General features: G+C 35.1%; 1 protein-coding gene across 3 annotated transcripts in view; it reads left to right on the top strand.

Moving 5' to 3' along the window:
• Positions 1-26,459, top strand: part of Ythdc2 (YTH domain containing 2) — a 60,102-nt gene that overhangs the window by 12,268 nt on the left and 21,375 nt on the right. For 2 of the 3 annotated variants that reach the window (XM_027400849.2, XM_035440154.1), the window contains exons 7-20: positions 450-606; positions 4,214-4,321; positions 5,627-5,775; positions 7,016-7,151; positions 11,562-11,688; positions 11,911-11,976; positions 15,263-15,441; positions 15,654-15,750; positions 15,832-15,919; positions 16,007-16,087; positions 18,582-18,664; positions 22,230-22,335; positions 23,808-23,927; positions 24,217-24,489. In XM_027400849.2, coding sequence (XP_027256650.1) covers positions 450-606; positions 4,214-4,321; positions 5,627-5,775; positions 7,016-7,151; positions 11,562-11,688; positions 11,911-11,976; positions 15,263-15,441; positions 15,654-15,750; positions 15,832-15,919; positions 16,007-16,087; positions 18,582-18,664; positions 22,230-22,335; positions 23,808-23,927; positions 24,217-24,489 — 1,770 coding nt within the window. The remainder of the gene's footprint in view (positions 1-449; positions 607-4,213; positions 4,322-5,626; positions 5,776-7,015; positions 7,152-11,561; positions 11,689-11,910; positions 11,977-15,262; positions 15,442-15,653; positions 15,751-15,831; positions 15,920-16,006; positions 16,088-18,581; positions 18,665-22,229; positions 22,336-23,807; positions 23,928-24,216; positions 24,490-26,459) is intronic. The other variant, XM_027400850.2, reaches the window with a different exon arrangement.

Here is a 26,459-nt window from a genome sequence, read left to right as displayed (position 1 = left end):
CTTGCTCCCTAGTGCTAACAGATACACATACATGGGTTTTGGTTTGGAGATTGGATCTTGCTATATTGCTTAGGATGGCCTCCAACTTGCTGTCTTCTTGCTTCAGTCTCCTGAGTAGCTGAGATTACAAGGGTGCACTACTGTATATATAAATTGATTTTGTTTATATTAAGACTTCATTTATTTAATAGGCTGAGATAATTTAGATTTTTTGTAGTTTGTTGATTTTCATTTTGTATGAAAAGGGACAATACTTTGTCATCTACAGTAAGTTATTAATGTATGATGATTTCTGAATTGTACATACTGCAAATGTTCTGTGGTATTGATTGGCCTTTCCTTATTTAATTTGAGCAATTTAAGTTTAGTGGTGTTTTTCTTTTAAAGACTGAGTCATCCACAGAGTTTAACCTGATCCATGGTTTCATTTCTGTTTCTATTCCTTGCAGGATGAAGTGCATGAAAGGGATCGATTCAGTGATTTTTTACTTACAAAGTTAAGAGATTTGTTGCAAAAACACCCCACTTTGAAACTAATCCTTTCTAGTGCTGCCTTGGATGTGAACCTCTTCATCAGATATTTTGGAAGTTGTCCAGTGATATATAGTATGGCTACCAGTTATCTTCTATAATTTCTTTGAAGTGTGATTCAGTTGTATTTATTTATTTAATCAGAATTTGGGAGATACTCTGAAGTAGACGATATTCATTTATGCTTCCCCTGAGACAGACTTCATAGTGGTCTGTCTCTACTTTGACCTCTCTTTTGCTTCAGTAGTTTCAGATGCTGTGTAGCAAATCCAATTTTCTAATCTTAAAAAGAAATGAGCTTCTTTTTGTCCTGTGTTTCTCTTCAAACATTGTTCTGCAGCTTCTGTACTTTATTGCCTGGAGACAGTCATGTATACTGTCAAGTTTATCTACTTGTTGACTCCAGGCTGGAGTCTGTCAAACTCCAGACTTAACTCTTGGTTGGTGAGGTCTATTCCTAATGTTAGGACATTAGACTTCCATTCCCTGTACTCCCTGTACACGTCCTGCTTGAGCTATACATCTTATATCTTCATGTTTTGGCTTGTCAAAGTCCAGGCCAGCTACCTCTTTACATTGTCTTTAACCTTGAAATTGTGACAGTTTGAATTTAGGTTCCATGACTTGTTGAGTACTTTTGGTCTCAGAATACCAATGTATGTCAGTTTTAAACAATAGATTTTTTTCTTAGTATGATCTACCACTTCTAAGCTGGGGGCCCCCTGTCCATTCCTGACCTATTCTGCTTAAGAAGTCAGTTGTCTTAGCTGGATCTGAGTTCTGTAGATAGACACTGTAGCCTCTTTTCTTCTGGGCTGCCTAGTTTACCTTCTGGAGGAGGCTTCTGCTTCCCTTCCATATACTAGAGAACTATGCATCCCTTTTGCTTTTTTTCTGTTTTGTGTCCCTGCACTTTTCATCCATACTATAACTCTGTATGTTTTCCAAGCCCTTCCTCATTTGATTTTCTTATCTTGGTACTTCTTCACTGGGTCACAGGAAGACATCTTCTAATTTGCCATCATATCCTGAGGTCCCTTCATCATTATTTTATTAAGATTCACTATATAAGTTTTTCTAAAGGATGATTGATTTACATTTTTCAATTGTTGGAAGCTGTTCACTTAGCATTTTTATTTGAAGTTATATTTTATTCTTTTTCTTTGTGTGTGTGTGTGTGTGTGTTTGTGATTCTCAGAGCTCAGTTTGTTTGGGATCATTACTTCTTGAGTCTTGATCTACATTATAGCTTTTCTTACTTTTCTCTCTGGGCTTTTTTTCATGGGCATGTACTGATATGTTGATGTTTTTTACCTTTATTCCCTAAATTTCTTTCCTTTCTGTTTCTGTTCACTCTTCTTTCCTTCTCTCTTTCTGCCCTTGTTTGCAACTCTACTAGATATTGTAGATGTGCATTTAATTTTCATGGAGAGTATTTTATTTAATGCGTGTGGTTCCTACTTTCTTTTGTATACTGATAATTTTTCTCCAGAGTTTTGGAAGTAGAGATTTTATGGGTGCATCACCTCTAATATGTCCTAAACTGAATACTTCAACCATAAATTGCCACAGACCACCCCAGTCGGTTATGGGAGTCCCTGGGATGAGGATCCTCAAAGAATAGGTGGGCAAGGATTTAGCGGTGACAAACAGAAACAAACACAGAAGTAGTTTGAATCTGAGTGTATTTTGCAGTTCTCAAACAAGGTTTTTTATAGAGATATTTTCTCAGGGGATATTTTTGTTAAATAAACCCAAACATATGACATTTATTGTTACTTGGCACAGTGATGCAGAAATCCAGAACATAGAATCATCCAGGGCTAATCAAAACATAAAATTTGTCTTTGATTAGTAAAAACATAGGACCATCCTTGATTAACATAGTATCATCCAAGGCTAACCACATATTTCTTAAATCAAATTAATATGTTTTTATGGTCAGTTATTGTTTAACATCTATTACCTAGTTCTTGTGAGTTTTTGAAGTATTGAACTATTTAAACTATTTTAACTTTTCCTTATTAAAAGTGTTCATTACCAGACACTTAAGCCCACTTTCAGTGACATATGTACAGCCATATGAAATTTTATTGTTGGGAAAGTTTTTATTATTTGTACTTAAGTGAATGACGTGAATGATTTGGAAAGTGCTGGTTTTTCCTGAGATGAGATCATGGCTAGTAACCCATCTTAGGGGATGGTTTCTTATCTATTTCTTTTGTTTAAAATGTCAGCATAGGCTTTTAGGAACATTTCGTTAATGTGAAAAAAGAAGGAATAGAAGAACAAACAGAAATTGCCACGAGAATCACAGCCCAATATTTTTCTCCGGTTGAGAGTTCCACAACTATTTCCAGGAGACCTCCTTCTTTTGAAGTTATCGCCTCATTCTGTGGAACTTGTCACACAGAATCTACTGGATTTGGTGTGGCAATAAATTATGGTTTTCTTTTTGTCTTGTGTATTTTGGGTGATATCTAGAGTCACCTAAGTCTTAAACTTGTACATTTATCTGATAATATTAGTAATATTTTCTTGGATGATTTGGCACATAAAATTGATACCTATGCCAATTGAAAGTTTGCTTGTCACCTTTGATAAGCATGAAAGGAAAGCTCACCTCTCAGTGCCCAACATATTTCTCTTTAGCTTTCCTTGTTACTCAGAGAAACAGCCTTCTTGTTGGGCAAACCAGATAGCCAGGTATTGCAACAGATTAAAAAATATTCTTATAACAAATATAACTATGATTTCTCTATTTTACTTTCTGTTTTAATAATCGATCTATGTTTTTGTATTGTTTTTTAATCTTTACTCTCACTATTGTTATATAACTTGTTTTCATCTATTCCTGAACTATTATACATGTCACTACTTTGTCTGGTTCTACTCTTCTGTTTTTAAAAATCCACTCTCTATATTGTTTCCCGGGTAGTTCTTTCTGAAGTCAAATTCTGATGATGGTTACCACTCTCTTACGCCTTGAGTGACCTTTATTTCAAGACAAACACCCTGATATGCCTTCATTTGTTTCTCTGGCTTTAACTTCTTTTGCCTCTCCTATTCTCACACTTCCCTTTTAGTTTCTTGATAACAGCCTCATTTTGGTTCCACCGCAGTGTCGTTGTGCATGTTGTGTTTTCTTCACATACTATGTACTTTCTGTGGCATGCAGTTCCTTTATGTCTTTGTTCTCCAATGTCTCAGTAAAAACCTTTTCTTGATGTAATCACTTCCCTGTGGTATACTGCCATGATATCCCATACTTCTTTCTTGTAGTACTTTCTCATTGGACTTTGCACAACTTTCTGTTTACATTCTTTTTTCATGTTACTGGTCTTCCCTGCTTCGTGTGCTTCATGGAAATAGGAAGTAGCACTGTTTGTACTTACCGTAGTATTCCAGGTCCCTAATGTGATGCTACACACTTGGCAAGTAGATAGTAAACACTAGGGGGGAAAGCGTGGGAACACTTGTCCAGCATATGAAGTCAGTTGTCCACTGTAGTCAGATGACTGTAGAGCATCATTACAGTTACTGGGAAGTATCAGGAGAGTCACTGGAGTTTTGGAACAGCTTTTGCATATGATAACAGGCTTCATTAAATATGGGAATTCTTGCTTTTTTGTGAATTATCTATAGGATGCAGAGTAGATATTTAAACATTTTTATTTTTTAGTACAGGGAAGACCATTTGAAGTAAAAGAAATGTTTCTGGAAGATATTTTAAGAACTACTGGTTATACCAACAAAGAAATGTTAAAGTACAAAAAGGAAAAGCAACGAGGTGAGGTTTTTAGCAAAGAAATTTCTGTGAAGAATTATTTCTTATAAAGCTGTAGTTTTTTTTTAGCTTATAGAAGAACAGGACACTTGCAAACATTTTTCCCTTACGTGTAATTAGATAAAATTATGTGATACTATTGTCCTAAATATAGTTTGTTTTATTTTGTTTTTAAAGATTGTTTATTATGTATACAGTGTTCTGTCTGCATGTATTCCTGCAGGCCAGAAGGGAGTACCAGATCTCATTACAGACAGTTGTGAGCCACCATGTAGTTGGTGGGAATTGAACTCAGGACCAATGGAAGACCAGCTAGTGTTCTTAACCAGTGAGCCATCTCTCCAGCCCCTAAATATAGTTTTTAAAGGAAAATTTATTTATTTTTATTAAATTTGTGTGGGGTTTTTGCATGCATGTATGTCTGTGTACCATATGCATGCTGTGCCTGCAGAGGCCAGAAGAGATTATAGGATCCCCTGGAACTGGAGTTGCAGGTGACTATGACTATGTTCCTGAAAGCAGAACTCAGGTGCTCTAGAAGGACAGTCAGTGTTCTGAACTGCTGAGCCATCTTTCTAACCCCTGGGATATACTTTTGCACAGATATATAATCTGTGTAAACCACATTCTGGAATGAAGGAGGTTGAGTATGTCTGAATCCACAGAGTTTCTCAGTTTTGTTTGGAGCCTGTCCTATAGGGAACTCGCTTTGTAGTCCAGGCTGGCCTCGAACTCAGAGATCTGCCTGCCTCTGCCTCCCGATTGCTGGGACCCCTTTTCCTTTTTATAGTTTACTTAGTTATAATCTTGTTTACTGTTTATGATTATGGACATACAACTATTGATTCTCCACTTGAATATGTAATTAGTGATTCCTATGTCACGGCAACATACATCATTCATGTAAATTATGAAATGTAGATGTTGAAAATTTTGAAACTTCTGACTTTTTGTATCTGAAACATTTGAGATGATATATTTAATAGTTTTCTAAAAAGTGCCTTATGAATATTAGTTATTGATTTAAACAGTAGGTATATTATAGGGAAAGATGCTCTTCTTGAAACTCTGGGGTCGAAGCAAACTTCTTACCAGTAGATGAATGAACATTTTTATGTAGCTTCATATGTCTTTATGTTGCACAGCCTTATGAAAGACCCAGTATATTTTTTAAGAGTGACTTCAAAGTAAAGCCAACTTTCAAGTGATATGAGATTCACTTAGGTTTTTGGTTTTCTTATTTTTTAAACAAATGAACACATTATCAAAATGAAATGACTTGTCTTATTTTTTTCCCTTTTAATTTAGAGGAGAAACAGCAGACCACACTCACAGAATGGTACTCAGCTCAAGAGAATACTTTCAAGCCCGAATCTCAGAGGCAGCGGGCTGTTGCAAGTGTGTCTGAGGAATATGATTTATTGGATGATGGAGGTGATGCTGTATTTAGTCAGTTGGTAAGATAAGATATTTTAATATAATGGTTCATAATGATATTTTTAGCAAAAGTTTTATAGGTTAAACAACTTTAATGAGATAATTGTACTTTTTTACTTTGTTAGTAGGGGGTAATTTTCTTAGTTTATTTTACTCTACAACATATTTTCAGAATAATCTAACTCTTTTTAAAGGGTTGATGATTAAATTTAGGGCCTTGTAAACACTTTACTCTTGAGCTATACTCATGGTTCCAAACTTTGTCTTTAGAAGAAGAATTTAGCTATTTTAAAGGTTTATTTATTTTTATTTTATGTGTTTGAATGCTTTGCCTGATGTATGTATGTGCACATCAGTGCAGATACCCTCAGAACCCAGAAGTGGGAATGGTGTCCTCTGGAACTAGAGTTACAGGTAATTATGAGCCACCATGTAAATGCTGCTGGGAACCAAATGTGGGTTCTATGCAAAGGCAGCAAGTGCTCTTAACTGAATTTAGCTGACTTTCTTCCTTCCTTCCTTCCTTCCTTCCTTCCTTCCTTCCTTCCTTCCTTCCTTCCTTCCTTCCTTCCTTCCTCTTTCTTCCTTTCTTTTTCTTTTTCTTTGTTTTGCATGAGATGCATGGATGCTCACATTCTATATTAGTGTGGTTTTAAGAACCGAATTGGACATTATACATAAGAGAAACTTCTAAAGCCTGGTATAATTTGTTTCCCTACAGAGCTTCTCTGGGGGAGCTAGTGTAGGAAAAGAATTCTTCTTGGCTTTTTGAGACAGCTCATGTCGTCTGGAACTTGGTATATAGCACAGGGTGGCTTTGAAACTTGTATTCTCCTGCCTCAGTTTCCTGAGATGCTGGGATTATAGGTGAGAGCCTCCATGCCAGTAGAGACTCTGATGTACTTGATATAGAACAGAGACTGGTATTAGTTAAGCTCTAGGGTGATGTTTCCTCTGTAGCTGGAAAAGAGCCCTGTGGTACATAGGTACTTTTACTATCAGAAGCACAATTAGTTCATGTGGCTAGATCATGTGGCTAGTACTTTGCTGACAAGCTCACTTTTAGAGAAAAGATGACTATAATATCAAAATACAGTATTATGAAAGATAATGTTTATAAGATGAAATTCGAGACTTTTGAGTACTGTATGTATATGCTGTTTAGTTCCTGTGATGATTGTAGCCATTTTACTTTCCTGTGGTAATCAAATATTAACCAATTAGATAATTTGTAATCTTTGCTTTTTTTGTTTTTAAAAGACAGAAAAAGATGTGAATTGCCTTGAACCATGGTTAATTAAGGAAATGGATGCTTGCCTTTCTGACATATGGCTGCATAAAGATGTTGATGCCTTTGCTCAGGTCTTTCACCTTATTTTAACTGAAAATGTTAGTGGTAAGTTTATTTAAATTAAAAAATTTTTCTTGCCATTATTTGTGATACAAATAGAGTCTAATTTTAAAAGTATGCATGACACATTTTGTTTACTGTCATTAATTTTATTTTGAAGTGCTTTGTATTGTTTCAAATTTGCTGATGTCTCCAGAATGATTTTCTAAGGGTCTCACAGATATGACTGTTACTTACAAAAATGCTTTTATATATTTGTGTTGTAATGCACCCACGTAATCATTTCTATATTTGTGTTGTGTGTATCCATGTAATCTGGTCCTTGACTGCTGTAGGAAAAATATTAGGGTTTCAAAGAGGTTTGTGATTGAAAAAAAAATGGATGAAAAATGGGTAATAACTTTGGGATTCTTAAAGTCATCTATTAAATGATGATTTTTTTTTAATGTTTATTGTATGGGCTTAGGTTCTGATCTATATACACTTACATACTTGACGTCATGTGATATACCTTCACTAATGAAGTCATCCTGTTCTACTAGCTGACTGTCATGGATATTGATAATCAGGCATGCACTTTATAGTTCTGTAGGCTTCTAGTCAATAGGCAGAATGGTCACAGAAAAACAGCATTGGGAAGGCTTTAGAAGTCAAATATTCTTACCTCCTTACCTAAACTTAGCATTGTTACTGTTATGATTACTGACCATTTTGTTTTTTAAACATTTTCTTCAGCTTCTGATGTTTCAACTTGGCTTTTTTTCTGTTTTTCACTCTATTAATTGTTGGTTTGTCTGGCAGAAAATTTTCCTCCTCTTCCTGTCATGCTTAAGTCCATGGGCCTTAATTCTAAGGCTTTCATTTTATTTTTTTTATTTACATCTACTTCTTAGATGGATCTCATCTGTTAATGGCTGTGATGGTTAGCATTAATTGTCAAACTCTGAAGTCTTCTGGGAAGAGAATGATTGTTTACATTGGGCTGGTGTATGGGAGGGTTGCCATAATTGATATGGGAAGACCCAGCCCACTGTGGGCTTCAGGTGGGGGTAAGAGTGGAGAATTCAAACTGAGAACAACCAAAAAGTAACATTATGTATTCATTTCTCTCTACTTTTTACTGAATCTCTTAAGTTCCTGCCTTGACTTCCTCAAACTGATGGACCATAGCCTGGAATTGTAAGCTGAATAAAAACCTTTTTTTCCCCTACATTCCTAATTATCAGTATATCATAGCAACAGAACTAAAGCTAGAACAATGGCTTTAAGCATCCATTTTAAATAAACCCTAATTTTTTTTTTTTTAAAAAAATTGTTTTTAAATGATGTCCTGTGACTGTAGTAGTAATCCACCAACCATTTCTCTTTGGTCAGCACATTCTGTTTTTTTTAGAGGGATCAGATTGTCTATACAAAAATCCCACTGACCTACTTTTCCCTTGCTTCCGATTATACTGTGAAGGGGGGAAAAAGTCCTTTCCATGACTGAATCTGTGGTGGCTCAAAATGTGAAATGTTCCCTGTAGGCCCATGTATTTGAACACTTGGTTCCTGTTGGTGGCTTTGCTTAAGACAGTGGTGAAGCTTTAGGAGGCAGAACTTGCTAGAGGGAGGCTTTTATAGCCCAGCCTTGCCTCCTGCTGTAAAATGTGAGCAAGTGGTCTCATGCTCCTGCCACCACACCAATCAGCCACTGCCACTACCATGTCCTCACCTCTAGGATGGACTATAAACTCACAAGCTAAGAACCAGAATAAACCTGTTCCCTTAACTGGCTCCTTGTCAGGTACTAGATCATAGTGAGTGAAAGGTAGCTGACTCAGAGCCTTCTGTTTGCTTCTGAATCTTATTTTCCACCACTCTTTTTTTTTTTTTTTTCCACTGTTCTTTAGCCACATGAGTTGCCTTTCTTGTTAATATTTTTACTACATTTTATGTAGTGTGTTTGTGTATGTATTTGGGGGCGCACATGCCCTGGATTATATGTGAAGGTCTAAAACAACTTGCAGGAGTTGGTTCCTTCCTTCCTCCCTGTGGGTTCTAAGGGATGGCACTTAGTTCTCAGTTCAGGCCGGGTGGGCAATTGTCTTTTCCTGCTAAGCTGTTTCGCTGGACCTGATTTCCTTTTATGTGCTGATACATTCCTGTCTTTCAGCTTTTAATTCTTTTAATTTTACCTGGAATCCTGACTTTAGAATCTGACAATGGCCTCATTCATCTAGGCCTCTGGTTAGTTATTGCCTCTCACAGAGGCCTTTTCTGGTAAATAAATAAAGCTGTACCCTTACTCTTACCATTTTGTTAATCTACTATGTTATTTTTTTAATTGATTTTGATCATTTGTCATTTGTTGTTGCTGCTGCTGCTGCTATTCACTACCCATCTTACACTGGAATGTAATCTTTGTGAGGGCAGAAGCCTTGTCTGCTTTACTCTTCTCTGGCTTCAAAGGGTTCATAATAGGTGATCAAATATTTGTTCAATGATCCTACCTTTAAGCATTTTTACCAAATGGTCATGTCTAATATGTAAGGTGACAGGTTGCCTCTTGCCTTTCTCTTTCCTTTTTTCCTTTTTTTTGTGTTGGTTTGTTTGTTATTGGAGAGGATCTGGCTTCCTAAACCAGCCTGGCTTTACACTCATGATCTTCATGCCTTCGCTTCCTAAGTTCTGGAATTAAATATGGACACCACAACACCTTGCAGCATTCTTACTTGAGGGTGTTTTTCAATTGTCTGTTAATATATTGAATCAATATATGTTTCTCACATATATATCTTACGTCTTTTTCTGCTTCTGGTGTGTTACGAGATTTAGTGTCTGTTTATGCCTGACAAACTTTATATATTGTGAAGACAGTTTTTCCTTTTACGCTTTCTTCAGCCCTCCATACTTGCTTTATTTCACCAACTTTTCTTTGTTGTTTGTTTTCTAACATGACATATCATCTAGGCCTTTAGTTCCACCACTTTTGGATATATTTTAGTTTAAGAACCCTTTCAAGAAGTTAGCAGGGGCTGAGGATAAAGAGCCTTGCTGTAAGCCTGGAGGGTATGAGTTTGATCCCAAGTCCACGTGGTAGAAGGAGAGAACGGACTCCTCCCATGTTATCCTCTGACCTTCACACCGATGCCATATCATGTGTTCCCCAATAAATAAGTAAATAAATGTAAATGCCTGTTCTCTGGTTCTGAGCTTAAAATTGTCTGTTCTTTTTAAAATTACTATTTTTACATATATGAATCAAACCTATTGTTGGTATATCACTCTGTCTACTACACTGTCTTGCTGATTCATATTGTTTCTGAAAATTCTAGTTCATGATTTAAACATGGAAATTCGTTACATTTACCTCTGTTTTGTATTTGTTGTTTTGAATTATTTTAAGTGTAAAAAATTCCTTTTGTTCCTCAAGGATTTCATCTTATAGGTAGATTTGTCCTGCTGTTTTAAAAACAATTTTTAAAACCTTCTGTTCCTTATGTTAATTTCTTAGTTTATTAATTTGGTGAGGCTGGGTCAACTATTGTGTATTAACCTAAATATTATTTAGTTTAATATTTGGGTATGGTTATTAAGTCATAATCCTGTACATCTACCAGTCAACAGAGCTCTTCATAAAAATGATCTTTTAGGATTTCTTATTCATCGTAAATGTATTTGGCCTCTATTGACATACATTTTTAAAGTTCATCCTGTTTCTAAAAATTATTCTGGGAAGGTAGTATTTTGTTTTGAAACAGACATAATTTTTCATGCTGTTTTCTAGTTTTTTCCATTATTTCAGTATTTATTCTGCATAATTTATTTGTCTTATGTGAAAGTTTATAGATTTAAAATCTGCTTTAAAAGTACTGCTTTAAAAGATCCATAAAGTATTTTAAATACTAAATAAACTATGACTCTTGACTGTCTTCCTTGGTTTCTCTGTTGATTACTAGATTATTTTGATAATGGTCATCTAAGTGTGTAGTGTTTATCTTTCTTCCTGAGTTTTTATTTCTTTGAGTTCAGTATTACAGTGTCTTAAGTCATATGAAGAAAAGTTTGAAGAACTTTGCTGCAAGTCCTAAAGCATTTATTACTAGTTATTGATGAAAAATTAATTTTTAAATTCTTTGTATATTTTGTTACTAAGTGAACATGGCAACATGCAGATTAAAAAAAATCATCATTTAAAGATTTTTGCAACCCAGTAGTTTTTTTCTTAATTATAGAAGTAAACCTTAAATAATTTCTTCTTATCCCTCCAAAGATAGTTTTTATTCTACCTTGTTTATGCAAGAACATCTTGGATTTCTTTGTGAATGGGATAGTTAAAGATTATATAATATTGCTGTCATTTAAAATGAAGGAACAAGTCCCAGGTTAGTTATGCTAGTTCTGCTACTTAACTGAAACAATGAAGGTCTTTAAAATTTGGACATTTAACATTTCATCTTTTTCTTCTTTTAGTTGATTATAGGCATAGTGAGACCAGTGCAACAGCTCTGATGGTTGCTGCAGGACGGGGTTTTACAAGCCAAGTAGAGCAGTTAATTAGTATGGGAGCCAATGTCCACAGTAAAGCATCAAATGGCTGGTAATTTTAGATTGTATCCATTCTTTGTATGTCATGATATAGTTGCATATACCTTTAAAATTCTTATGATTATCCCTATTTTAAAATCTTTTATATAATAATTACTAGCACATCTCTAATGAGTAAATAAATAGTTTTGGATGACTAGTTATGTGATTTTTAAAAATTTGTAATTGCAAATTTACAAATTATTTCTCAGTTTGATATATTTGAATTTTACAGGATGGCTTTAGATTGGGCTAAGCACTTTGGACAAACTGAAATTGTGGATCTTCTAGAATCTTACAGGTAAAACCTTACACTATTTAAAATTAATTCTATCTTTAAAAAAATCTTAGTCATATAAATCATAGATTTTGAAACAGGTAAGCTACTTATAGTCTTTTATCCAGAGATTTATTTTTGTAATTATAAAATAGTTTTCCTCATATTGTTAATAAGACACATTGTACTATATTTACCTTATTTAACAATTTTGAAAAATTGGAAGGGAGATTTCCACTTAAACGTGGTATGTTGAGAATGGGGAGATGGCTCAGTTAGTAATGTGCTCACTGGGCAAGAATGAGGACCCAAATTTGAGCATTAGAACCCTTGCAAGAAAGCCATATATATTGAAGTTTTATTAAGTTTGCTAGATTATTGAAACTATTAGTTAAATCTTATGTTTTTTTAAAAAAATATGTGTTCATTTACTTGTTGGCTTGAAGCAATAAAACAATTGTAAACAAAACTGGAGATTCAAAATACTTCACTTAAAAAGTTTTGTATTTCCCCTATTGGAAACAATCTTGTTTGCTTTTTCCCTTTGGTGGACCCTTGAGTGCTGCACTGAGGAGAACTGGGCAGAATTGAACTTCCTAGAAGTCTTATCAATAATTTTTAATGATAGCTATTATTAATATTTTTATAAATATAACGAAGAAGCAAATTATTTCAGTAATTTGTACTGATTTTGTTTTTTGTTTTTCTGTTTTTTGTTTTTTGTTTTTTTTCGAGACACGGTTTCTCTGTGTAGTTTTGGAGCCTATCCTGACACTTGCTCTGGAGACTCACAGAACTCACAGAGATCCGCCTGCCTTTGCCTCCCAAGTGCTGGGATTAAAGTCGTGCACCACCAATGCCCAGCATTTGTCCTGATTTTGACTTTTGAAAAACCATATAAGGAATTTGTTTTTAATTATAGAATTATACATAGAGACTATTATTATCATCTTTGTTTATAATACTGACCAATTATAATCTATTTTTACAATAATTTTATTTAAATTAAAAACAATCTTATTTTACATACCAATCCCTGTTCCCTTATCCCCATCCCCTCCTAAGGGAGGGTGAGGCCTCCCATGGGGGTAATCGAAGTCTGTCACATCATGTGGGGTAGGACCTAGGCCCTCCCCCATGTATCTAGGCTGAGAGAGTATCCCTCCATAGGGAATGGACTCCCAAAGCCCAATCTGCACTGGGAATAAATACTGTTTCCACTGCCAGAGGCCCCATAGACTGCCTACCCCTTCCCCCTCAACTGACACCCACATTCAGAGGGCTTGGTTCAGTCTTATGATGGTTCCCCAGATGTCAGACTTGGGTCCATGGGACCCAAGTTTAGTTCAATTGGGAACAAGCTGGCTTCACATGTAAATCCCTTCCCCCTCCCTTCCCCCCAACCCTCACCCCAACCCCCTGCCTGCCCCCACCCCGTCCATCCTCCACTCCCCAGTCAGGGTAGGGCCCTCGACGGGGCTCCCCAAAGTTCACCACATCATCCTGGGCTGGGCCTAGGCCTTACCCTGGGCTGTGTCCAGGCCAAGAGTGCATCCCTTCATGTGGGATGGGCTCTCAAAGTCCCTTTCACCAGGGAAAAATACTAATCCACTACCAGGGGCCCCCTAGAGTGCGGAGGCCTCTTCATTGACATCCATGTTCAGGGGTCTGGATCAGTCCTGTGCTGGCCTCCCAGACAGCAGTCTGGGGTCCATGTGCTCCCCCTTGTTCAGGCCAGCTGATTCTGTGGGTTTCACCAGCCTGGTACTGACCCCTTTTATCTTCATTCCTCCCTCTCTGCAACTAGGTTCCAGAGTTCAGTTCAGTGTATATCTGTGGATGTTTGCCTCTGCTTCCATCAGCCACTGGATGAGGACTCTAGGATGGCATAAAAAGTAGTCATCAGTCTCATTATAGGGGAAGGGAATTTAGGTTATCCTCTCCACCATTGCCTAGATTGTCAGATAGGTCTGTAGAGAGATCTGGCACTAGGGAGATTTCCAGAGATCTACAAGGATGACATGAACTGACAATATAAATAATCTATTAAGAAAAATATAAATGATACTTTTGTAAAATAAAGTTTTGTTGAAATATTGCATATACAATTTGATTCGCATTCAGTACATTATTTTAATGTTCATAGTGTCATTACAGTATTAGGACATTTTTGTCTCATACAAAAAATGGTGCCCATCAGCATTTACTTTCTTTTTCATTTAACTCTCCAAGTTCTTAGGCTAGCTATTAATTTATTTCCTCTTTCTGTAGCTTTGTTCTGGGCATTTTATGTAATAGTGCCATATGATAGATAGCCTTTTGTAGCTTTATTTTTTTTCTTTTACTTATTTCTAAGTTTATCTGTTTTATTTCTAACCAGTACTCCCTTCTCTTGATATGGCATAGTTTATGCATTTGCCATTTTATCAATATTTGGGTTATTTTCACTCTTGGCTATTATGAATATGAACACAGATCTCTAAATTGACAGTTAATGCAGCTATCTATCTACCTACCTATTTATCTGTTTATCTATCTACTCATCCATCCATTTCCATTTCTCTTCCATTTAGACCTAATAGTAGGATTGCTAAGGGATGTAGTAAACACTGTTTATCCTTTAGAGAACTGCCACAGTGTCCCAAAATTGCTGTGCTAGTCTATATTTACTCTAGGAATGTTCTGATATTTCTTCACCATCCCCATCACTTAACTGTCCTTTTGACATAGCCTTCCTTTTGGTTGTGGAATAGTACCATTGTAGTTTTGTAATATATTTCCTTAGTGACAGATGATTGTAGGGAGAGACTCTGGATACCTGTTCCATTTACCACGTCCATTTGGGCATGGTCACAGGTACATAGAGGATAGGATAAAGACAGAGGACAGGAGGCACATGCTGTCTCTTGGGGTTCAGGCCAGGTCTTGGAAGCATCTGGGACGGGACTTCTTGGAGTGCCAAATCTGGTTACTGATTCCTTGTGTGAGTGTATCTTCTTAATAAATTACCAGTTAATAACCTATCCCAGGTTCGATCTTGTTCCTTATCAGATGATGCTAAATATTTTGATGTATTTGTAAGTTATTAGTGAATTTTTTGATAAAGTGTCTTCAGATTGTGATTTTTCTCATGAAATTTATCACTTTTCAATTTTAGCTTTAAAAAGATGCTTGCAACCAACACAGAAATTAACTGTACATTAAGGGACACTTTCCTTAGGGCATATTGGAAATTCAGAGGAAATAATGGGAAATCTTAGTCTTTAAGTGTTTCTCTTCTTAATAAAAATTGATTTGGTATTTTTCTTAGTGCTTCATTAGAATTTGGAAATCTAGATGAAAGTTCTTTGGTTCAAACAAACGGAAATGACCTCAGTGCAGAAGACAGAGAGCTGCTGAAAGCTTACCATCATAGTTTTGATGATGAAAAAGTAGACTTGGATTTGATCATGCATCTTCTATATAATATCTGCCATAGCTGTGATGCTGGTAAGTACTGTCTGAAGGAATTGGAGTAAACTTTGTTGAAAAATTAGTATTTAGTTGTCAGAGTTTTCTGTAATTCAATTGATAGTAATGTGTGAGTAGTAGTTGTTTTATAATCATGTACCAATGTGTGAAATCACACCATATTATTGTAATTAGTTTTGTTGATTGTGTCTGACTTCACAAGATTAAATACTGAAAATATTTTCTCCAAGGTGCAATATTAATTTTTCTACCTGGGTATGATGAAATTGTTGGTTTGAGGGATCGTATCCTGTTTGATGACAAGCGGTTTGCTGACAATACACACAGGTAAACTATAAAGCTTTGTACTTGCTGCTTAAGCTAACAGACAGGTTCTATAGTTCATTTTCTTTTTTCAATTATAAACAGATATCAAGTCTTTATGCTTCATTCAAATATGCAGACATCTGATCAAAAGAAGGTATTAAAAAATCCTCCTGCAGGTGTTCGAAAAATAGTAAGCATCATAAAGATCTTTTATGTTCTATTTTTGTTATTCATTGATCTATTTTCATATTAATCATAAAATAACATTCCATTGCAGATTCTTTCCACCAATATTGCTGAAACAAGCATCACTGTCAATGATGTTGTCTTTGTTATTGATTCTGGTAAAGTGAAAGAGGTATGTGTGAATAAGTTATATTTGTATCAGATGAAGAAGATTGTGTTCCATTCCAACAGCTACTATAATAAAAGACTTCATTTTAGTTGCAAATTTCTTTATAGGTGAATTTAGCACAATAAATGTTGTTTAGTACTAAACTATTCTACCTTATATTTAGTATGGAATATATTTTGGTGTTCTAACAAATTAGACAAGAAGATTCCCTTGTATTTACTAACTAGTAGTAAAAAAGTAGAGAGTTTAAATAATGCACAATAAAAACTTGTCACATTGTGGCAATTTGATTATACATTGTATTTTTCCTCTTATATGTATGGATGGGTTGTATCACTTGTGTTCAGTGATAGAACCTAATGCCCCACATATAGTATTTATTAGGCATTTAGATTGTTAACCTTGATTAACAAAGGAAAACAAAATCCTAAAAGTTGAGAAAAATGTATGTTGTGGACCTTGGGCTTCCGTTTACACATTCACAGACACATGCATACAAAACCAACAGCAACATAAATTGGGTTGAACATCACCACTTTTAGCCAGCAATGCAAATCACCACCTGGCTTTGTGCAAAAAAGAGTATTTTCTTACTCTTTTATCTACTGTCTGTTGATGCTTTCATACAGCTGTAGCCTTTCATAAATTGTAACAGAGATCTCAAAGCATAAACTATTTATACTGGGCCCTTTGCAAAAAATTTTCTTCCCTGATAAATAAGTGATAACATTTGTCAACATGATAGTAATTCCCAGTGCCATTAACTTTTGGTAGATCAAATGATAAAGGTAATTGTTTTCGCAAGCAAGAAATGATAAAATGGATATAAGTAATTGTTTTTAGTGTGAAAATTCATGTTTTCAATCTACTTTTAAGATTATATTACAGAGAATAAAATTTATTGTAGGTTTTGATCAAATTCATCATAAAAGAAGAATAAACTGTTTCTGCTCTAATAGTGTTACTAAATGTAAGGGATGAACCTTTAAATATCAAGCTTTTCTAGATGTGCTATATACCTGCCCTCTCTGTACTGGGGACACTGAGGCAGGAGGATCTAAACTTCAAGGCTATCTTGGGTTACATAGCTAGAACCTGTCTCAAAAAGGAAAAAGCAAAATGTACAGATTTATTGCTCTTAAATTATTTAAAGCTGAAGGGAGTAGGTTTTGAGTATTTTGGAAATGAATTCTTTCAAGTGTTATCAAATCATGACTTAAGCACAGTATCAAAAGTTATCATACATACAAAACTAACAAATAAAACAAATATTATAAGCTAAGCAGCATACTTTCTAAAATTTCTTGACTAAACCTATTAGAGGATACATTTATAAGTGCTCTATGTAATTAATTTTATGCAAGACAAAGCAAGGGCACTGAATGTTTGAAGTATATTTTCTACTTAGAAATGTATTTAAAACCATTTCTTCTACAACAGATTTCTACTAGGCCATTTAAGGAAGTCTGGTGTTAGTAATGATTATATTTTTGTTTGAGACATTCAAGAAAGGTTATTTTCTTGGTAACTCAGCAGCATGTTAAGTAGCAAGGGCTAAAAATACTTTACTTTGAGGGCTTTAGTTTGGTAATTATTACTCTCATTCTTCCAAATCTTTACTCCTTGAGAAATATTATGGCAAATGTTTTTTTCTAGTTATTCCTACCTCTTAGAATGATGTGAATGTGACAGAAAATAATTACCAGAGAATCCTATTTTTGTATTCTGTACTGTGTTTTGTTTTTTATAATAATTTTTATTTTTTGACAGGGTAATAGCATCATTCCCTTTCTTTTCTCCTTTTGATCCTTTGTTTCTCTATTGCTATTTAAAAATCCATGTCTTCTGTTCCTACATATATAAATCCAGCCTGCTCAGTGTGTATATATAATGTAACCTGTACCCATGTGATCTCAGGACTGATCACTTGATATAGGATAACTAACTGGTGTGTTTTGCTCAAGAAAGACCATTTCTCCTGCTCTCTGCATTCCCCAGTTGCCTATAGTTCTTTGTCTAGGGCTGAAACCCTGCAAACTTTGCCTCTCCATGCTAGGATGTCCATTGGTGTCATCCTTTTTCTGGTCATGTCAAGGCAGCCATATTCATGCCATGATTAAGTCTTAGTGTTTTGTGACAATCAGTTGTTATTAAATCAGTAGGAGAGAACTGCAGACTGCTCCACAAAGGACAGCATTTATAACCAACAAATCTGAGTTTTTAAGAATCAGTTTCTTCAGTGGAGGAGGGGTGGATGGGGTGGGGAAAGATGTGAGGAGATTGGGAAGAGGGGAGGGATGGGAAGCTTTGGTTAGGATTTAAAAACAAGAAAATAAAAAATATATATGTAAGAACAAACAAACAAAAAAGAATCAGTTTTTTTAATTAATCAAGAGGGAGATTTACGTTTAGCTTGGTATGTGAAATATATTGATAATATCTATTTCCTCTCTAGTACCAATCATGTTTTCACATAAAAATGATTTACATATTACAGAAATCCTTTGATGCACTGAATTTTGTTACAATGTTAAAAATGGTATGGATTTCCAAAGCTAGTGCCATACAGCGGAAAGGCAGGTAATTAATGTACATTTTATGTTATAATTACATACATAATCTATATTCATTTAATTGCCTGTGTGATAGTAATATTATATGTATTATATATTTCTAGTATATTCATTTTATATGTTAGTTTCATATTGGTCTTAATTTTATATTGTCTTTGCCAAGTAAATGTTTTGGTGCTTTAAAATTAATTAACTAAAAAGATTTAAATTATACTTATTTATTTATTTATTGTGTGTGTGTGTGTGTGTGTGTGTGTGTGTGTGTGTCTGTCTGTCTGTCTGTCTGTGCACATGTGGCATTCAGAGGATACCTTTCAAGAATTGATTTTCCCCTTCTACCATGTGTTTCCTGAGAATAGAACTAAGGTTTTGTTTGGGCCTGGTGACAAGTGCTTTTAACCTTTGTACCATCTCACTGTAACAATAAATCTTTCTGCCAGCCACCCAAGTTCTGCCCGCTGCTTTAGGGCCCCAAATAATACACAGAGACTTATATTAGGTACAATGCTGCTGGCCAATGACTAGGATTCCTTATATGCTAACTCAGTCTTAATTATCAACCATAACTACTAATCTTTATATTTTATAAGGCTTATGATGGACGCCGGAGGAATGTGTCCTCTCTTCCTGGGATCACATGGTAGCTGTGTCCCTTTCCTACATTTCTCAGAATCCTCCTAACTTGCTTTCCTATTGGCCAATAGTACTTTATTTATCAACCAATAAGACAAACATATACACAGAAGGACCTCCCCCATCAATCTCACTGTCCTTTCTTGGGGTACTTTTTCAAAAGTTAAATTTAGGCTGTTTTTCAAGCCCATGTGAGACCAAATCCCAGCATGGAGGGAGAGGAGGGGAGTTATGCACATATTCTTGCCTGTATCTGTGGAACTATTGACAGTTGTTAAGCTTCTGGGAGAGGTAGAGACAGTTTTCTTGAAGAGTGTAGCTTCTGCTAAGTTGACCATGTGTTGGTGGAAGATGAGACATCTGAGACTATTTGGACAGCACAAATTGGTCTTGAAGTTATTATTATTATTTTAAACAAGGTTGGATAGACAGGAAGTAGGGATGGATTTGTGTGTGTGTGTAGTCAAAACACATTAAATGAAACTCTCAAGGAATTAATAAAATTTAAAACAACAAATTGAAACTATATTATAATTCATGCTAAGATAAAAGACATTTAAAGGAAGCAAAAATTATGAACATTTAAAATATAGGACAAAGGAATAATTTCTTTAGTATACAAATAAAATCCTTATAATCAAAATGCTTTTAGTAAAGGTCAAAATAGTTTATCCAAATACTGTATATGTCCTGCTAATGCATTGCTTCACATATTGTCCTTGAGCTAGATCCTTTTGTCTGTATTTCCCAGCTGCTGTCATTACAAGAGTGGACATGTAACTGTGCCTGAACATTTCACTATTGATGGAGACTACCCAGTTCCCAGCTCTTTTATCTTTTATAATATTGCAAAGAATAGTCTCAAAAACATTTTTACCTCATATATACCAAAATAAATGCAAGTTAAGGAAGTACTGTTATTTTCTTATCACTCTGAGACTAATGAACTTGTTTTATAGAATTTAGAACATAGAGGCAAAAATATTGGCTCTGGTATTTTGCTAATGAGAATGTATATTGGTATGAGTTTTTCAGAGGCTAAATTAGAAATGTTTCTAAGTCTCTGTTTTACTGTGTAATCCATGCCTTACAATATATTTTAATTTTACTTATTACATGTATGTGAAGATGTTTTTAACATTGTTCTTTCAACATTATAATTAAAGATCTGGGAACTGGATAGAGTCCATCAATAGTGAAATGTTCAGGCACAGTTACATGCCCTCTTTTGCAATGGCAGCAGCTGGGAGATATAGACAAAAGTATTGCTACCTCAAGGACAAACTGAGCTATGTCTTGTATCCTGACTCAAAAGTACCAACAGAAAAGATACCTTGTATATGAAAGGCTTTAAGGACAGGATTTCTGTGCTGTGTAACTCCATATAGTCAGACATTGTTACAATTATGTCAGGCTGTTCTCTTTATAACAAAATGTTCTTGATACATTGAGCTGATTTATAATATTAACTCTCTGTTATTCTAGGTCATAAATCAGAGTAAATCTCGTTGTTATATTTTCCATACATATCAGTTGGCAACCTTTGTTGTGATGTATTGGGTTAATAGTAAGGACTGAAGTAGAGTAGGTTAATTTTAAGATGAAATAAATGGTATAATCCATGTTGAAGTATGAGTAGTATTATTTGCTGTAATTGGGTTATGGTTTTAGAGGAGTGGGTGAATTTAAGAAAGGAAAGAGGGAGAAGGATACTATTTCAGCCAAGATACAGAGGAGGGCCTAGGCTCTCCCCCAAATGATGTGACAGACTTTAATGATTCCCCCATAGAAGGCCTCACTATCCTTGGTGAGTTGGTGGGGGGTTGTTTGGGGGGATTGGTAGGGAGCATGGGAGGGTGAGAGGGAGAGGAAATGGGCGATTAATATGTAAAATGATTGTTTCTAAATAAAAAAATGTCAAAGAAAGAAAGAAAGAAAAAGAAATAAAGACAGGAGGCAGAGGCAGGCGGATCTCTGTGAGTTCGAGGCCAGCCTGGTCTCCAGAGCAAGTGCCAGGATAGGCTCCAAAGCTACACAAAGAAACCCTGTCTCAAAAAACAAAAACAAAACAAAAAAAGAAAAAGAAAAAGAAAAAGAAAGAAAGAAAGAAAGGAAAGAGGGGAACCAGTGAATAGTCAGATAGGCCTGTGGGACAAAATGAGCAGGAAGGTTGTTTATATAGTTTGGTTTGGAAGAAGATGGTGAAAACTAGGTTGAAAGTTTGGAACAAGTCCTTAGGGACCATTTCATTTTTCTCTCTTTTTTAAAGAAGTGTGTGAGTACCTGTGTGTAGGTTACTGTGGAAGCCAGAAAGGCTGACCTCCTGGAGCTGGAGTTATATGGGAGAACTTGTGTCCTCTATACAAGCAGTATTCATTTTTAACTGCTGAGCCATTTTTCCAACCCTCATACTCGCTAAAAAAGGTGGTGTTATGGTTATAGTATTCTTTCAGCACTTCGGATAAAGGGTTTGTTAATACTTTCACTTCCATAAGAGAGAGACAATGGGCAGAATTGTTGCAGCAGGATGAAAACAGAGAGATGGATATTCAAAGTATAGTGCACAAATAATACTGGGCATTTTAAATCTGTATGGGGGTGAGGGGTAAGGAATTAAGCAGAATTAAGAATGCTGGGCTGACAGAAAGGCTCATAACCCTGAATTTGGTCCCAGAAAGCCATGTACTCTGACCAGTGCATGTGCGATGTGGCATAGCTATAACTGTAGAAGGTATTGTGTTTTAATCTAGTTCAGTAAAATGATAACATTGAGTCCTAGAGCACAAAACGTCTTCTAAAAGTATTCATAGAGGATAAATAAGGATTAGAACTCAGATGTCTTGATCTTGATTAGTTTTTTGCTCTCCTAAATCACATTAGTTTATAGTTCCATTATTATTTTCCTTATCTGAGTGTGAATTTTGTGTTTTATTTTTAAGAGCTGGACGATGTAGACCTGGAATTTGTTTCCGTCTGTTTAGTAGACTCCGATTTCAGAACATGCTGGAATTTCAGACGCCAGAGCTCTTGAGAATGCCATTGCAGGTAGACCTACAGCTCTAAGGCTTTGTCTGTGAGTGAGGGGACAGCTGCCATTTCAGCTTCTACAGACTGGGCTTGAATTAGCTTGAATCTTAAGTTAAATTGTATGAAGGAGGACGTATCCATAAAAAAGATTTTTCTTAATACAAATATTACCGAACCTTCAGTAATTGAAGTTACTGGAATACATTTAAATTATGGAGCTGTGCATGTGTGTGTGTTTAATTGTTACATTTTGTCTCAAATACATAGTATGGATTTTGTAAATTCTGGATAGGAATTATTTAAGTTGCAAATTATTTAAGTTGCAAAAGGTAATGCCAACATCATAGTGTAGGATTCTGAACCTCTACCTTTGTAATTTTGAAACTGCATTCACTGAGATTTCCAAACTTTTATTATTTTTCTTTGAGTTTTCTGACCTCGTGCAAAACTACTAGAAGAAAATCAGTTTGATCCTGTATTTTAAAAGATTTACTTACTTTATTTTAATTTTATATGCATGTTTGTGTGTCGTGCATCAGCATTCCCCCTACCCCCTACCCGCCTGCCCACCCGCCTTTGATTCTTTAGTCTCAGTCTGGATGCTTGCTTCTATCATTCAAACAATACAGAATCATGTTTTTGACATCCATATCCCTATGATGATTCCCTATTCCCAGTGTCTTTGCAAGATTTTTTGTTCCTTTTATATATAATTAAAAATTCTTAGAACCTAAATTACTAAATAAACTCTTCAGGTGTTCCAATCCCCCCATCCTCATGTTTCTTCTCATAAAAAGATTTAGTGGGGTTTTTCAAGTTATATTTATTTCTTTTGTGTATATCTTTTGCTTTAATGTGCTATTCCATTTCCAAATTCCTTGTCTGTATTTCTTCTATGGTAAATTTCTACTGCTACTCCTTACATCTTAGTGTAGGTGTTCCTAGAAAGGAAACTGTCTTTGACTTTCCTGTTCTTGCTGGAACTTGATTATAATTTATGCCCACCCCTACCCTCCTTGGCACCCAGTATCCTTCATAGCACTTAGCACAGATATAATTAACTTGCTAAATTTTGTAAGGTCTGTTTTTCCCTCCTGTAAACTCCAAAAGAACAGGCACTGTCTTTTCTTTCTCTGACTTGTGGCATAGTGCCTGTCTGTTTGTTGAATGGAAAAAGATGATAGAATGAAGTGAGCATAATAGGAGGAAAATGACTTGCTATATGGGTAGTGATTCTTAAGTTTTATGGGTGAAAACTATGTGAGAAAATATCGCTATAGGGGGCAGTGATCATTTTGATATAAGTTGATTGAGGGTGTTATAAGCATGTGTTTCATTGAAGATGTTCCTCCTATTCCGTTGACTCTGAGACTTTGCTAGGCTGGCCATTAAAAAATGGTTTTAAAGAAACCATTCTCATGGTTTCTTTAAAATACGAGTCAGTACTAGATTTTTACTTTTTCTAAATCTTTTGCTCTTGTGGTTTACAGGAGCTTTGCTTACATACTAAGCTGTTAGCCCCAGTTAATTGTACCATTGCTGATTTCCTTATGAAAGCTCCTGAACCACCTCCAGCTTTAATTGTAAGAAATGCTGTTCAGATGCTTAAGGTTGGTATTTTAATTATTTTACTTGTTTCTTCAATGGGGAATTAAAGCTAAGTGAGAATAGATATTAAGTAATTTTATTCTTTTTAAAATGTTAATTGAAGAGTACTTTAAATAGCACTCCTATAATTTATAATAGTAGATATAGTTCTTATATATATGTATACATTTAATACAAAATGTATTTTATGCAATGTGACAGCAAAAGAATTATGTGTTATTTTATACTTAATGAGTTTTTAATTTAAGTATCATTTTGGGTTATGTCAACTTTTTTTCTCCTTTTACTTAGACAATAGATGCAATGGATGCTTGGGAAGATCTGACTGAGCTTGGGTATCATTTGGCTGATTTGCCAGTAGAACCTCATCTTGGTAAAATGGTCCTGTGTGCTGTTGTTTTAAAATGTCTGGACCCCATCCTTACAATTGCCTGCACTCTAGCTTATCGAGACCCTTTTGTACTGCCTACCCAGGCCTCTCAAAAACGTGCAGCTATGCTTTGTAGGAAACGTTTCACTGCAGGGACTTTCAGTGACCACATGGCACTTCTCAGAGCATTCCAGGTACCATTACTTTTGTTTATTGCTAAACATGTTATGTTAAATACATTCTGAGGCAAGTAAAAATTAATAAAAAGACTAAATAACATTCTGTTAATTTTGTTTTACTTAGGAAGCCACATTTTATTTGTTTATATTTAAGATTTACTTATTTTTATGTGTTTTTCCTGCATGTATATATGTGTGTCATGTGTGTACCTGGTATCTGTGATCATCAGAAGAAGGGTTAATTCCCTGGAACTAGAGTTATGGAGTATTATGAACCACCATGTCAGTGCTTAGAACTGAACCTGGGGCCTCTACAAGAGCAACAAATGCTCTTAACTACTGAGCTGTCTCTCTAGTCTCAGAAGTCACATTTTATCAATAGAGCAGAAGAGGATAGAGAAAAGACCATGAGCCACAATCCTACATAAAGAACTAAGGAATACTGAGGTGGGAGAAATATTCTTCCCCAGGGAACACTAGTTGATTCCAGTACCAAATGGTTAGCCCTGAAAACATGCATATAAGTAACATTATACAGACAGACAGAGCAGGTAATATTTAAGAATATATAACAGTTAATGAAGAAAGAGGACATGAATTTGAAAGAGAGCAAGAAGAGTAGTATGGGAGAGTTTGAGGGGGAGAAGGGGACAAAAGAAATGATGTAACTATAGTATAAATATCAAAAAAAGAAAAATAATAAAAAAATATCTGATTGCTCTTTGTAGTTTAACATGACCAATTTGTCTCTATTTTGTCACCACTATTTACTCCTAATTAGGCTGTATATATGCATATTAATGAATGACTTGGCCGAGAAATACTCTTAAATTATTTAGAATGTCTCTGCTATGTAGAGGGAGGACATAGCACAAAGATTGGAAGAATATTATCTTCAATTTAGTTTTTGTAAAATTCTTTTTTACAGTGTTTCTTTTCCATTTGTACTCAAGACACTATGCCAATAATTTAATTTTATAAAGCAAAAGAAGGTAATTTAAAACTTTTAAAAATAGTGAGATATTGAGTAAAGAAAATGTTAAGACTGAAGTAGCCTCTGAGTAGAAAAATGCAATGTAATTTAGAAATTTAGATATGTAGGAAAGGATATACTATTTCTTAAAAATATTGTTTTTAATTCTTCAAATTTCTGACTAGAGGCTATGCCTCTATCTGTAGTCTTGCATTTCTTTGTGGAAAACAACCATTCAGGTATTCAATATTTTTCCAACATATGTAATATAAATAAAGTTCCTTTATGATTATTGTTGAATGATGGATTGTTCAGTTCAGATATTAGGTAGTATATATTATACTATCTTATACTCTATTATATATTAAGTAATAGTCATAAATCTGGAGGAGACTCCTTGCATTGTGTTCTTTCCAGCTCTTTTGAAAGCTGATGAGATAAGATGCAGCTTTCTTTTAATTTTCCAAGCCAGGATAGCGTATTTTCAAAGGCCAGATTTTTATATTGTATATATGTATGGTTTTTAGAAATCCCACTTGAAAAAAAATAGATTTTTTTATTTCATGTATGTGGGTGCTCTATCTGCATGTATGACTTTATGCCAGAAGAGGGCACCAGATCCCACTAGAGATGATTCTGAGCCACCAGTGGTTGCTGGGAAATTGAACTCAGGACCTCTGGAAAATCAGCCAATACTCTCAACAACTGAGCCATCTCTCTAGGCCTCAAAATCCCACTTTCTATTTCCAGTCAGTTGAGAGAGTAACACAGAGGTTGTTATTATTATTGTTATTACTATTATTAGGAGTTTCAGAATTCCTAGATATGAAAGCATTTTAATGGAAAATGTAACTGGAAAGCCTCTCACTTATGTGTAATAAAACTAGCTATCTATACCAGCCAAAAACTGTATCTATAAGTATAATTCTTAGAGAATTGGTCATTTGAGTCACTTGATATTCAGTTCTCATTGGAATTTTGTAAACTCATTTGACATGATAGCAGTTTGTAT

This window comes from Cricetulus griseus, chromosome 2 (genome assembly GCF_003668045.3).
Source record: "Cricetulus griseus strain 17A/GY chromosome 2, alternate assembly CriGri-PICRH-1.0, whole genome shotgun sequence".
Classification (NCBI taxonomy): Eukaryota; Metazoa; Chordata; class Mammalia; order Rodentia; family Cricetidae; genus Cricetulus; species Cricetulus griseus.
This window is presented reverse-complemented; position numbering and strand designations above follow the sequence as displayed.